The sequence below is a fragment of the Ailuropoda melanoleuca genome, chromosome 3 (assembly GCF_002007445.2).
Source record: "Ailuropoda melanoleuca isolate Jingjing chromosome 3, ASM200744v2, whole genome shotgun sequence".
NCBI lineage: Eukaryota > Metazoa > Chordata > Mammalia > Carnivora > Ursidae > Ailuropoda > Ailuropoda melanoleuca.
In genome coordinates this window covers 97,231,841-97,246,930 of record NC_048220.1, presented here as the reverse complement: position 1 = coordinate 97,246,930, position 15,090 = coordinate 97,231,841, and the positions used below count along the sequence as shown (strand labels likewise).

General features: G+C 42.9%; 2 protein-coding genes across 18 annotated transcripts in view; one reads left to right on the top strand and one right to left on the bottom strand.

Moving 5' to 3' along the window:
* The window catches only part of LOC117801567, a 127,648-nt gene extending 117,043 nt beyond the window's left edge, over window positions 1-10,605 (top strand). For 8 of the 17 annotated variants that reach the window (XR_004624238.1, XR_004624241.1, XR_004624234.1 and 5 more), the window contains 3 exons: window positions 5,976-6,079; window positions 7,142-7,258; window positions 10,294-10,605. Coding sequence is in view for 1 of the 17 variants with exons in the window: in XM_034656773.1 (XP_034512664.1) it covers window positions 7,142-7,258; window positions 10,294-10,479 (303 nt within the window). In the remaining 16 variants the exon portion in view is untranslated. Of the gene's footprint in view, window positions 1-5,677; window positions 6,080-7,141; window positions 7,259-10,293 lie in introns of all 17 variants that reach the window. The other 9 variants (XR_004624231.1, XR_004624230.1, XR_004624232.1 and 6 more) reach the window with 2 other exon arrangements.
* ATP10B (ATPase phospholipid transporting 10B (putative)) overlaps window positions 1-15,090 on the bottom strand; it is a 273,096-nt gene that overhangs the window by 14,960 nt on the left and 243,046 nt on the right. The window contains 3 exon segments of the mRNA XM_019795040.2: window positions 4,090-4,170; window positions 5,651-5,851; window positions 12,293-12,418. Coding sequence (XP_019650599.2) covers window positions 4,090-4,170; window positions 5,651-5,851; window positions 12,293-12,418 — 408 coding nt within the window.

Sequence of the window (15,090 nt, the reverse complement as noted above, 5' to 3'; positions counted from 1 at the left end):
AGTTGTTGATAATAGTTTTTAATGATTGTTTCTATTTCCTTGGTGTTAGTCATGATATCTCCCCTGTCATTCATAATTGTATTAATTTGGGTCCTTTCTCTTTTCTTTTGGATAAGTCTGGCCAGTGGTTTATTGATCTTGTTAATTCTTCAAAGAACTGCCTTCTAGTTTTGTTGATCTGCTCTACTGTATTTCTGGTTTCTAATTCATTGAGCTCTGCTCTAATTTTTATTATTTCTCTTCTCCTGCTTGGTTTAGGTTTTATTTGTTCCTCTTTCTCCAGTTCCTTAAGGTGTAAGGTTGGCTTGTGTATTTGGGATTTTTCTTTTTTTCCTTTTCATTTTTAGTGAGGCTTGGATGGCTATGTATTCCTCCCCTTAGGACCACCTTTGCAGTATCCCATAGGTGTTGGACTGATGTGTTTTCATTCTCATTTGTTTCCATGAATTGTTTCAGTTCTTCTTTAATTTCCTGGTTGACCCAAACATTCTTAAGCAGGGTGGTCCTTAGCTTCCAAGTGTTTGAATTCCTTCCAAAGGTTTTCTTGTGATTGAGTTCCAGTTTTAGAACATTGTGGTCTGAAAATATACAGGGAATAATCTGTCTTTTGGAATCGGTTGAGACCCAGTATATGGTCTATTCTAGAGAAAGTTCCCTGTGAGTTCAAGAAGAATAAGTATTCTGTTGTTTTAGGGTGGAATGTTCTGTGTATATATCTATGAGGTCCATCTGCTCCAGTGTGTCATTCAAAGCTCTTGTTTCTTTGTTGATGTTCTTCTTAGATGATCTTTCTATTGTTGCAAGTGGAGTGTTGAGGTCTTAAAGTAAAGTAAAGTATTATTATCAATATGTTTCTTGATGGTTGGCTTATGTAGTTGGCTGCTCCCATGTTGGGGGCCTAGATATTTACAATTGTTATATCTTCTTTGTTGGATAAACTCTTTAAGAATGATATAGTGTCCGGTATCTCTTATTGCAGACTTCAGCTTAAAATCTACTTTTTCTGATATGAGAATTGCTATCCCAGCTTCCTTTTGAGGTCCATTGGCTTGAGAAATGGTTCTCCATCCCCCTCACTTTCAGTCTGGATGTATCTATCTTCAGGTTCAAAATGGGTCTCTTGTAGACAGCATATGGATGGGTCATGTCTTTTTATCCAATCTGCAACCCTATGCCATTTCATGGGAACATTTAGGCCATTCACGTTGAGAGCTAGTATTGAAAGGTATGATTTTATTGCCATCCTGTTGCCTATGAAGTCCTTGTTTCTATAGATTGTCTCTGTAAATTTCTGGTCTATATTACTCGGGGTCTTTCTTCTTTTATAGAACCCCACTTAATATTTCTTGCAGGGCTGGTTGGTGGTCACATATTCTTTCAGTTTCTGCTGCTCTTGGAAGCTCCTTGTTTCTCCATCCATTCTGAATGACAGCCTTGCTGGATACAGTATCCTCAGCTGCATGTTCTTCTCATTTAGTACCCTGAATATGTCTTGCCAGCCCTTTCTGGCTTGCCAGGTTTCTGTGGACAGGTCTGATGTTATTCTGACCTTCCTCCCTTTGTATGTAAGACATCTCTTCCCCCTAGATGCTTTCCAGATTGTTTCCTTAGATGTAAGATTTGCAAATTGTACTACTGTATGTCGGGGCATCAGTGTGCTCTCATTGATCTTGGGAGGAACACTTGTTTTCTTCCCCAGATTAAGGAAGTTCTCAGCTACAATTTGCTCAAATATATTTTCTAAACCTCTCCTCTCTCCACCCCCTCAGGGATCCCAATAATTCTGACATTGGAACATTTCATGGCATCATTAATTTTCTCAGTCTGATCTCTTGGGCTTTAATCTGTTTTTCCCAGGCTTCTTCGGTTTCCTTCCTTTCTATCATCTTATCTTCTAGCTCACTAATTCATTCTTCTGCCTTGTTTACCCTGGCAGTCAGAGTATCCAGTTTAGACTGCATTTCATTCATAGCATTTTTAAGTTCGGCCTGATTAGATCTCATTTATGCCCTTAGAGATTCTATATTGTTGCTAATATTTTTCTCAAGTCTAGATATTGACTTTATAATTGTTACACTGGACATCTTGCTTATATCCATATCCATTAGGTCTGTGGCAGAGGTCACAGTCTGAATCTTTTCTTTGTTGGGGTTTCCTCCTCTGTTTGGGGGTGGTTGAGGGAATGTACAGAGGCCAAAGTATTAACCATGACCCAAGCAAGATGCACCTGTTTTATAGGGACCTTAGGGTTGTCATCATCTTGTTCTTGCAGCCTGTCTTCTGGGGGAGGGACCTGCCATGCTGTTACTTAGGCAACCCTGCTTGGGCAGAATTGCCCTGCTAGGGTGGGCTCAGTGTTCTCTGGCAGCTTTCTGCATCTCTTCTGAGAGTCAGAGCAGAAGTGACCCCATCCAAACCTCTGTCTCAGAACAGAGAAAGTGTAGTCTGCTCTCCACTGAGCTTTCCGGGACACACAGTCTCCATTTGTCTGGGCTGCTAAAAAACCCAACCTCCCCTTTCCCCCACAGCAACACTCCCAGAGGTGGATCCCAGGGCTGGCGCCCTTTGTGCTTCTAAAACCATGAGCCACCAATGATTCACATGTGCACCCGCAGCTCCTGGATCCTGTTGGGGGCTGGACTAAAGTCCTTTCTCTGCTGCTACCAGTCTGCGAGTCTGTGCCTGGTCCCCAGTGTGGGACAATTTTGCGATCCAGTATTATATCACCTTCCCAGCACCAGCTTATGGCAGCTCCCTCCCCCTTCTGTTTATCTTCTGGTGTCTGCCCACAGAATCATGGCTCCATGCTTCCTACCTTGAGCCTGTTGGACATATTCTGTTTGTAGAGATCCAGATATATATTTTTACATCTTAGGCTGATTTCTTGGGTGTTAAGAATGGTTTGGTAGATATCCAGCTAAACTCAGGGGACTGGTTGAAATAGGGTCCCCTACTCCTCCACCATCTTTCAGGGCTAAAGTCTTTGGAAACACAATTGTGGCAGAAGCCATGATGGGTATTTGAGAACATTGTGGAATGAATGAACAAAAAATTTATTGGGCAACCAGCAGGCACAATGACAACTGCTGAAGATATGTCTGTGTCCACCTTCAAGGAGTTTATAGTCTACTAGGCAGGGAAAATGTGGTAAAATTAAGGGGATAAATGAGAAAATGGTCCAAGGGATACAAAATACCTTGGGGGTACAGAAGAGAAGATCATCAGCTGAGACCATAATAAGAGGAGTTAATCTCTTGAAAAAAGAGGAAAGGCAGACCAGGCAAAGATCAGAACTTAAGGGTGAAAAGTTCATATAGGCCTTGATGGTAGGTTTGTTGAGAACACAGTAGGGGCAAAAAATGCGTCCTGGAGAAGGAAGGTGTTGTAAAATAGGAAATTCAAATGAAGCACAAAATGACTGCCTCCTTGACGCATCTTGTTGCTAACTGCAAAAGGATGTGAGGCTGGGTAGCTGCCATCGTTTAGCACTTGCCCCACATTCTGCTTCCCTATCCAGGAGAAATATAGCTATTTTTGACTATCTAAACTCCTGCTCTTTAAACAGGGAACCAAATTGAGATGGGGCTGGTATCTCTTGCTTTTATTTCAGATAATGTAGTATCCCTTATTATTAGAACTTATTGCCTGAGTGCATGCTGCCTTGACCTTGGAATCGCAAATCTAAATATAAATCAAGGGTTGTAAATTCAAATACCTTCAGTGTTCAAGTATGAAATGGTAAATGAGTGAAGAGGGCTAGGTATAAGACAAAAGGGAGTCTGGTAGGGACTATGGCAAATCGGAGAACATGCACCCCATCTAAACAGGGCTGTGAGTCAATTCTGGATTTTTGCCATGTGGGAAAAATGACCCAGTGTAATGATAGCATCCAGTTTTCCAAAAGCTGGAAGAAATTGAGATGTTTTGGTAAAGGCAGACTACATCCAACTCAGTATTTGAAAAATCAGACTCTGCTTACCTATTTCGAGTCTCTGTGCTGCAATGTCCAGAAAGACCCTACTAGTTTAGGATTTCAAGACCAATTCCATTCTGTGATTTGTATGGTTAGAATAGGATTATACAACTTACCAGGTAAGGAATGAAGAAACAGACAAGGCTCTGGTAGAATGCATCCACTATGGAAATCCAGAAAGTCATTGGGTTGTAGCACTGCCAGGAAAGAACACATCAACCACCATCAAAGCAAGCCTCCATTCTTTATAAGCAACTTTCTTGTGCTACGTGGACAGACAATATGGTATTTACTGTGTTCTTAGAGGCAATAGAATGGAAAAATTAAGAGCACAGACCTTAGTTCAAGTCCCAGCTCTGTGTGATAACTGTATGATCTTGCGAAAGTCACTAAATTGCTTTGGTAACTGGTTCTTCTCCCACAAAAAGGATAAAAACGACACCAACTATCTTCTTGGGTTTTGAGAAATCTAAATGTAAGTGCTTTAGTACCCAGTAAGTGCTCAGTTATTAATAACTATCATTTGTTAGCACATTGCTAGTGCTAATACACGCTTGGTAAGTTTAGAGATTCTAAGGTTTCTACATAACATCTGAAAGGGAGCTCTCCATCCCAGTCCAGGATCACAGATCCCCAAGAGACAGGGCTCAATGGCTTCAGACACCAGTGTTCTCATTTTGTGCTTCAGTCTTCCTGCCTTCCCTAGAAAAGTGAAACTTTTCAGTTTGTTTTTGCTACATTAACTTCTCTTACTGTTAGATACTCAAGGAATACATTACACATATAGCACATCAATGGGAAGGGAAAAGTCAGAAGAGCTATGGGTGTACATGTGCCATCACCACGTCTCTCTTGCCTGATGTGCTAGGTTGCTCTGTTGCTTTCTTCCTGTTTTTGGGTTAGGGCTGGGCTTGGTCCTTTGTTGGCTGTCCACAAAATATTACTAGCTCTCAAACACCACATCTGGCTTGGCTTTCCTTTCTCCCAGGCACAGAGTTATTCTCATGCATGTCGATGTCTCTTTTCCCAGAACTCTTCCTTGAAGGCAGTCAGGTTCCCTGTCTGTCTCTACCATCCAATCTCTGGGCTGTGTCTGTGCTAGTCTGACCACCTGGAGTGCCTGCAGTCTGACTTCTCCAAACCATTCAAGGTGTCAGTGTGACCATTCTCTGCCTTCTAGGAAACCATCAGGATGGCCTTCTTTAGTCTATGGGCTACCAGCAAATTCCAGACTGTGTATAATCTTGAATTCTAAACTTTGTCTTCCCTAACATGAGGTAGACGACTTCATTTGTGAATACCTCACCCAATGATGAGCAAACTGGCTTTTAATCCCAGGGGTTCCCCAACCAACCCTTGGGGGTTCTGTTAAAGGCCTGGAGAAAGGGGCCAGCTGAGGGCAATGAGATCTTTCTGCATGTTTCCTCCCCATGTAACTAGGGCAGCCCTATGTTAACATGTGATATAATTAAGAAATAACTAAAAAGAAAAATACCCACTGGTCTGGTCCATCACCCTCAACAGCAAATGAGAAACAGGCTAGGAATGGGGAGTGGAGCTACTGGGTCACATGGGAGGTAAAAGGCAGAGTGGTGACCAGAGTGCAAGTCCCCTGACTGCAGGTCAGTGCTCTTTCTCGGACACCTGGAGGGAGGAGCTGAGGCCTCCCCATCTTACCTCAGAGTTCTGGCCACTCTTGTACAGCTCAGGCAATGCCAGGAGTGTTTCTGCAGAGATGTCTTTATCGAGGATTCCGAAAATGAGAGGAGGCAAGGAGGTGAAGAAGAGATTGAAGAATATCATCTGCCAATAATCGATCATGGTGGAACCAGAGAAACCACAGAAAAACTGGTACCAGAAGAGCAGGTTGACGTAGCACTGCAGGCAGAGAATGTGGCCTTGTGAGTAAGGACCATGGGCAGTGGTCACCAGCTGCTGCTTAGGAACCTCTGGCAAGCCTACGCTGACTTGGAGCTTCTGTTTTCTCCTTTGTGACATGCAGAGTTGTGTAAGAACCAGAGATAAATAATCCTTAGAGCACCAGCTGCTACTGTTCCTATTAATATGTTCTTTTGGACCTGAAGGGAATCACACCAACTTGTTAAGGTAAGTATACTATGCGTTAAGAGCACAGGTTGTGGAGGCAGAAGAGGCTGGTTTGGAATTTCCAGGTCTGTCACTTACATGCTGAGTGACCTGGAGCAAATTGCTTAACTTTTCTGAACATCGTCTTGCCATCTTTCAGACAGGAACAGTAGTACCTAGACCATGGCACAGGATACCAAAAGGTAGTCGTTATGATTAGTAGTGTGGAAAAAGAAGGGGGTGCCCCTGGGGAAGGGAAAATAGACAGGACCAGGGGCAGGAAGCCTGGCAGGAAGAGAATTTCATGAGGTTGTTCTCAACATATTTTCCTAATTGTCATGCAACTCAGAAGGGTGAGTAAGAAATCTTCTCCCTGTTTCTTTATGCTTTCTAAAGCTGTTTCCCACTCAAAACCACCCCACCCTGAGATGGGCTGGGTCACTAGTATGGTCTACCACACTGTGATATGGTTTGGTGACTTGACCAAGGTGGTCACTTAAGATGCTGCCCAGAGTCAGGACTAGAACTTCTCAGCCCTTTGTACCTGAGGCACGGAAGGCTGAAAGGTATTGTAAGAAATCATTCAGCAGGTTTGTGTACAAACTAGAATGTTCATGTCCTAACTGCTGGGCCAGTGTTATTTTGAAGAGAGTCTCTAGAATTGTAATAATGTGGACATGTTAATATTAGTAACACCAATGATTATTACTGGTTTCTATTTGTGCCAGGTGTGTGATATATATCATACTATTTTAGTATATAGTACATTAGATATGCAATAGACCTAATTCGTCCCAACAATCTTGAAAGATTATTGCTATACATATTATATTAATGTTATATCTTGATGATAATATTGTTATTAGCCCTATTCTACAGACAAGGAATCTGAGGCTTTAACATACTCAATTACCTCTTGTCCAAGTTCAGAGTTAGAAAGTCACCCAACCAGCATCTGAGTTTTCAAAGCTCTTTCTCTTTGACCACCCCCAAACTTTTTCAATCTCCTATTGGATTATGGAATAACAATGTGACTGAGAGTCTTCTAGCCAAGGAACTCCATCCTTTGTCTTTTCTGTTCAGGTCACAAGTGGAAAGTTTCCTGGCTCTGAAAGAGATCCTGGTGCCCTGAGACATCCTGGACCTTGCATCTTTCTGTCAGAAGGAGTGAGAGGGCTCAATCTGTTTACTGTGCTGCAGGTAGGTTTGAAATAGACTGTGGGCGGACTTTGAGTCTTGAGATCAACAACCACTTGTGCACTTGTCATGGTGGGTTTAAGAAGAACTTGAAGTACTGAAGTCCCCTTCATACTAGCATTCAGCAGCTGTATGAGGCTTTGACCTCTCTCTCTCTTTTTTCCCTTTGAGAACGTTGCCTTGCTTCTCCCTCCCCAGCTAGATGGGAAAGATAGTAACTCTTATCTCCCTTACACATAGGTACCTTGAGCAGCTCAGATGGGCTAAGTGACTACACCAAATACCCTTGGTCACTTGGGGCTGGAACTGTGACTTGAAGTTGTAGAAGCCTAGGATGCCAGAGCTGGAAGTGACACCATCTTGCAGATGAGCCCACTGAGAGCAACACCAGCAATGACAATAGCAACAAAAACATCTAAAGCACATACTATGTGCCCAGCTCTGTTCTGACCCATTAGATCCACCTAAGAGCCCCATGAGGCAGTCCTTAAATACTCCCATTTTACAACTGAGGAAACTGAGCCTCAGAGAGAGGTCAAGTCATTGGGCTGGCAGTAGAGAGCTATTAAGTAACAAATTGGAGTTCAAACTCAGATGTTCTGGCTCCAGAGTTCACTCTCATAAACATGGTGTGGGAAGTGGATGCTCTTGTTAAAATTCAAGATCTGAGACTACAGCTCAGTCTCTAGCACTCATGTTGAGAGCCCTTTATCCTACACCATGAGAGGCCAGGTGGATCCATCCTGAAGTGCTGTAAGTAGCGAAAGTACTGAACACAGAATGCTGTGATTGGTAGTTTCTGCCATGGTTGCCAAGGGAGCAAGGCAGCAAGTTTACCAGCTGTAGGCCATCCTCTGATATTTGCAATGTAGATCTGGTCTTTCTGACTCCAAGCCTCAATCTTTCCTCTCCAAACTGCAGCTTTTAAGTTGTATAAGCTTATCTGGTAGATTTCGTGATGCTTGACCCAGTTTTCACCCAAGCTCCAGCCATGGTCTAAGCCAAAGGAGGAAGAGAGCAGTGACCCTGGCTGGTGTTGGAGGCTGTCTGAAGCTCTCCGGCCAAGTATGATGATATCATCACATGATATTTCTTGAACAGTTTATGTTGAGACATGGTGCTAGAGATGCTCGGACAGCAGACAATACACGAATTTGGCAACCCCTGGAAAACAGGGTGCTTGGACATCTGGGAGGCACTGAATGCCATGGTGATGAGGACATTCAGTCTAAGGAGTTTGGAGTACAGTAGAACTAGGTCCAATCCTGATTCTGTGATGTACTTAGCTGTGTGATCTGGGCCACCCTCTGACTTTCAGCTACCACATCTATAGATAGATAATAACTGTCCCTACCCCCACAGGGCTGATGAAGCATTTACTCTGTACCTCACACATATTAACTCATTTATGCACATAATAACCCTGTGAGTTAGGTAGTATCTCCCTTTTATAGATGAAAAGACACAGAGCTTAAGTAAGTTACTCAAGGCCACCTTGCTGTTAAGTAGCAGAGTGCGGCTGGGATTTGAACCCAGTCTGGTTCTAGCACATGTACTCTTAACCCCTATATTACACTTAGCTCTCATAGTTACATACATACATAAAGTTCTTAGGACATCATCTGGTTTGTGGTAGGTTCCCTACAGATGATGGGGGATGTTAATGCTAGTGATGCTATGCCAAACAGTAACTAGCTGTGCTAAGTACCAAGGACACGACAGCAATCAAGGGTGGCATGGAGAACTCTGGGGACCTGGGTTTCAGAGAACTAGCATTTACTGAGCTCCTTGCCTTATACTTCGCACGTGGGCAGTATTGAAGGGCTTTAATCCCTAGTCAAAGCAAGAAAGAAAACCTTGCTTGGATATCACTGGCTCATTTTTCCATAGAACCATTCTTACTGAATTATAATTTATTGCTTTTATCAAGGGTTGTTAGAAAAAAGGGTACCATATGGAGGTTAATTTTCATTTCCTACAAAAATGCCACAGAAGACAGTTTCTTGAAGGTTTTTGTGTGACCTTCTTCTAAAGGTTTGCTTGACAAATTGATCTCTGAATTTAGAGCAAGAAGAGTGTTCTTCCTGGAAAACTGGTTTGCTTGTTTTAACCAGACATTTAATACTTAGCATCTTATCTCAGGTTCTGGGTGCAACTGACCTCTTTCCTTTGTGGTTCTGCTCCATACTAAAAAATTTCCCTTCTAACTTCTCTATTGCCTCTGTTTTTACTATAAGTCGTTTTCATCTCTTTTTGGAATTAGATACAGTATATGATATAAAATTATAAATAAATGGCCTAAAGTAAAGTATTTTCTATAAAGACTCAGGTTGTCAAGACTCTCCTTCTTGGCAGGGAAACCAGCAAATTCATAATTCTCTTCTTTTGGGTCCTCGCTTAAATGTTACTTTCTTTCTAACCGATTAGGTCAAGAGTCTCCTGGTGATATGTCCATAGCACCCTGACCTTCTTCGAGGGAAATGTGCCTAAGAAATATTTGTAAAATTTTAATCTTCTTTTCCTATAGTAGTACTTCTTAATCTTTAAGGTTCATTCAAATTACCTGGGGCTCTTACTAAAAGCGCCCTTCTGAGGTAGTAGTCCCCGGATGTAGTCTGAGGATCTGCACTTCTAACTAGCATCTAGGTGATGCGAATGCTGCTGGTTTAGGAACCACATTTTGAGAAGCAAGATTTATGGAGATCAGGAGATGACAAACTACTTCCTATAGGCCAAATGCGGCCATAAATAAGGTTTTGTTGGGACACAGCCAAACACGATTTGCATGTTGTCTATAGTTGCTTTCGCGTTGCCTCAGCAGAGTTGAAGAGCTACGATGGGCTATGTGGCCCACAAAGTTCAAAGTATTTCTTACCTGGCCCTTTGCAGAACAAGCTCACCGAGCTCTGATTTAGACTGTCAGCTTCAGGAGGCAAGGACACAGATGTTCAATAACGATTTGAATAAATGAAATCAAGCGTTGTTGTATTGTCCCAATACCCTGGAGTTTAACACTGAAGTGTTTCCTTCCTCCGCAGGCCCTGTTAGGACCTCGCTTGCTTCCACTTCCCCTGGCTGGAATCTTGGCGCTTCCAAGGATGCGCCCGGAACCTGGTGACGGCATCACTGAGAGGGGGGCCTGCGTTTTCCTCCCAAGAAGCTACAGTGCAGTAATTAATTCATTGTTGAAATTTCAGAGCAGGCAAGGTTTTAATCCCGTCTGAAATTGGTTTTGGATGTGGAAGTCATAGTTCTCCACCCTCTAATTGCAATGGGGAGATAATGCGGCATCAGTATCACAATTTTGAGCATGGCATCGGGCTGGAAATAAATACCGTTTAAGCTTTGAATGCATGGTTAGCTGGAAACGTTTCCTTTTCTATTTCACAAATTTAATGCAGAGAAGTTGTTGTGCTTATTCAAAAGAACGGCTCCTTTGGAGGCAAGAAAAAAAATCAAATGGGCATTTTGAATTCTAAGTAAACACTCTTTCATGCTCAGAGTGAGTTTCAAGTTAAATAGAGTGACTTGTTTGCATAGACTTGCTGAATATTACCATCCGGTTTATCGAATTTACATTATTTTTTGTCATGCTGTTTATTTACATATACATTGAACTTTGCACAAAAATGCTCACTCTTGAGTGAGGGCACCTGTGACCGTGGCTAAATCAGGACTGGGAGAATGGAACAAGGACAAAATGCAATTTTGCAGCTGCTACTTGGCTAATGCATTGCTCTGCCATCACTCTACTCTTAATCCTCCCTTTTTCCTTATGCAAACAGGAATCGGATTCTATTTGGAGATTCCTGGGGATTATTCAAAGGTCCTTGAACTAGGTAAAGAAAACTCAGGCCCCTTGTTCACTCCTTTAGTACAGCAATGTTCTGGCTTCTTCCAATATCCATTGTTAATCAAGGGCTTTTCAAATAAGAGCCTCTGTCAATTTTAATACCTCAGTTGGTGTGTGCCTGCTTTGAGCCCTTATCAACAAGAAAAATGAACATATTTTTTAGGAGAAACAATGCTATCTTCCCATGATTGTATTTGTATAATGTTACATGCTTTCCTGAGCTCTGACACTAAAGCCTCTTGATGATACTTCTAGGGACAGAGGGAGTCCTAGTGTCTCCATGTTATTGACGAGGAAACCAAGGCTCAGAGAGATGATTAAGTAACTCTTCTAAGTTTACACAGCATGCTAGAGTCAGGCAAGACTAAAACCCAGATGATCTAACCAATCTAAACATTTTTGCCAGTAGAAATTTGATGTCCTGACCTCTGAATTCTCTGCTGGGAAGGCTGGGGAAGCCAAAGTGATACATAGTCTCAAGTGGAAGCCAGGGACTCCAGTCTTAAACCTATACTTTCCCAAGGGGTGGGATATGGCTCTTGCATTGGGATGGCTGTATCTGGGGAGAAAATTTAAGATATGTGTCAAGCTAATTATTCTTCAAGTTCTTTGTTCTTGTAGTCAGAAAGTAAGTCTCATTTATGGAGCCCATCTTAGACCAATGACAACAGCAATAATGATAAAAAATAATGGCTGACTTTATAGGGTGATTATTATGTGCTAATCACTTTATGTACAAGCTCTCATTTAATCCTTCTAGCAAATATAGGGGAAAGGTATTATTATCATCCACATTTTACAGATGGTAAAACTAAGGTATAAGGCCATTACCAAATATAAGAGCCTAGATTTGAACCAAATACATTCAGCATAAGAACCCATGCTTGTAACCATGCATGCTGCCTTCTATGTACCAGGTACTTTCCATACAGTATTGCTGATGGTCACAATAACTTCACAAAAGTCATAGCCCATTTTACCAAAGAAGAAACTGAGACCTAGAGAAGTGAATTATATTGCTCAAGCTCACAGGGCTAGTAGGAAAGAGTTTCAGGATTCAAAATCTAGGCCAGCCTCACTCACTCCCTTATGCTGAGATGGTTTGTCTTAACACTGTGGTAGGAGCGGGTTCCCTGGCAGGGCCTCCCAAGGCCGGTGCAGGAGGTTAACATAGGGCTACTCACCACATTCTTGTAGAAGTAGTACACCACCATCCTGGCCAGGCGCGAGTAACACCAGTGGCCATGTACAAGCAGCAGCTTCTTGAGGTGTTTGAAGCGGGAGATGGCAAAGTCACTGGACATAACAGCCTGAGAAGGCAGAACAGAGACATTGGCTTCTATCCATGGCCACCAGAGTCTCCCTTGGGGGCTATGCTTTGTTCTAGGTCCACAGCTGGTAGGGCCAAGAAGACCCTTTGTCATCATGTAGCACCTAGGGTGGTTCTTTGGAATCGGACACCCCATCCTTTCTTCTGGAAAATCCAAACCTCACTAGAATCCAAGAAAGGCAGCTCATAAGGAACTCGTGGTCTAATCTGGCCCTTCATCTCCTTCCATTTATCTGATAAACTTTAACCGTGGTGGCACAATGCTAGAGATGTGATGGCTAACCAGAAAGTAGGTGCCTTCTTGCAAGTAATCCTCAAACCTCTCAACACCCTTGGTTGCCTCCTGTGGCGGATCATTTGCTCCATTCTCAAATGGAGCTAATGGCTGGATAGCTCTTCCTTTACATGGAGCTGAAATATGCCTTCTGCCCTTGGGATTATTCAGAACATGACCTAGATCATAGACTGTTTTAAGAGTATGAGGTTTGGCAGTGCCTGGTTATAGATCCTGGTATGACTCTTGGTCAGGCTGTTTAACCTTTCCCAGCATCAGTTTCATCTAAAAAAAAAAAGGTGGAGTAATAATTCCTAACACACAGGGTTGTGATAGTTCAAATTAGCTGGAATAAATGTGAAGTGCCTAATACAGTGCTGATATATGGTAGCTACTCAAAAGGTAACAGTGTTCTTTCATCCTCACCAACAAATTTAGGCAATGCCTCTGTCTGCAGTAGTGGTGGGAATCCAGTTGTTAATGGTTCAGAACCACAAAGTGGGGTCTATTTTAGTGGGAAACATTAGTAGTTCAATTTAGTGTGCTTGTCCCAACCTGAATTTTGACTCAATTAGGTACATTTACTAAAGGGTACCTTATAATTTATAGGTCAATCTAGCCATCAAGACTAAAATGGCAATTGAAAATGTTTTCAAATGTCCTTATATCTGTCACTGCTCATAGAGGGCACTGTACTCTTGGATGTCGGTAGAGGTTACAGAGAGGAAGAATGGAGTCAGTGGAAAGCTTAGCCCTTCCTGAATGGTTGGGTACTCTTTGGCTTTAGAATACAGGTATTGCCGGCTGTCTACAAAAGAGCTAAGCAACCTCAAGGTCTGGAAACCCAGTTTCCAAAATTCCTTAGAGACTTATGCTATCAGTAACCCCCTCTCAACTTGCAAGTATATCATGGGCCACTCCCCATGGCCTCAGTGCAGGTTTTCTGCCCATGGCTCCTGTCCCCATGCTTTAATAAAAGACACCTTTTGCCTGAGGGGGAAAGATGGCAGAGAAGTAGGGGACCCTATTTCAACCAGTCCTCTGAATAGAGCTGGATATCTATTAGACCACCCTGAACACCCATGAAATCAGCTTGAGATGTAAGAAGATATATCTGGATCTCTACAAACAGAACTTCTCTGGTGGTTGGTCTCGAGGTATGAAGTGGGAGTCGAGAGTCTGTGGGCAGATATCGGAAGATAAACGGTGTGGGGAGGGAGCCTCCGTGAACTTGCACTGAGAAGGCATAAGCCTCCCGTGCTGGGGACCAGGCATAGACTCGCAGACCAAGGCAGGGAAAGGTCTTTAGGATACTGCACCAGACTGAAACCTGGAGCTCAGGAGTGCGCCTGTGAACCAGGGCAGCTGGCAGTTTTACAAGCACAAAGGGCAGAGACATGCTGGCCTTGGGAGTGAGGACTGGAAGAGTGGCTGTGGGGCACACAACCCAGGGCACTGTGGGTTTTTAGCAGCACAGACAGAAATGGAGTCAGTGTGGCCTGGTGAGCTCAGTGAGGAACAGACTGCGATCTCTCTGTTCTGAGACAGAGGTTTGGATACAGTCACTTCTGCTCTCTCAAAGCCACTAAGGAAAGCTGCCAGAGAACAAAAGCCCCCAAAAACCTGTTCTCATTGAGCCCATCCCCACCCCCCCCCAACAGGGGGCAAGGCAACTCTGCCCAAATACGGTTGCCTGAGTATCAGCAAGGCAGGCCCCTCCCCCAGAAGGCAGGCTGGAAGTATAAGGAACCCACATTTTATAGGTCCCTATAAAATGCATGATCTTGCTTGGGTCCTGGTCAATAATTTGGACTCTGTACATTCCTGCAACCACACCTCATCAGAATGACAAAGAGGAGGAACCCGCAACAAAGGAAAGAAATAGAAATTGTGGCCTCTGCCACAGAAATAATGGATATGGATATAACCAAGATGTCAGAAATGGATTTCAGAGTAACAATTATCAAGATGACATATAGGCTTGAGAAAAATATTAACGAAAATATAGAATCTCTAAGGGCTGAAATGAGAACTAATCTGGCAGAACTTAAAAATGCTATGAATGAAATGCAGTCTAAACTGGATGCTCTGACTGCTGGGGTAAATGAGGCAGAAGAACGAATTAGCGAGTTAGAGGATGAGATGATAGAAAAGAAGGAAAAAGAGGTGACATGGGAAAAAAGAATCCAATTTCAAGAAACTAAGCTGAGGGAGATTACTGACTCAATGAAACACTCCAATATCAGAATTATTGGGATCCCAGAGGGGCTGGAGAAGGAGAGAGGTCTATAAAATACATTTGAGCAAATCGTAACCGAGAACGTCCCTAATCTGGGGAAGGAAACAAGCATTTGTGTCCAAGAGGCAGAGAGGACCCC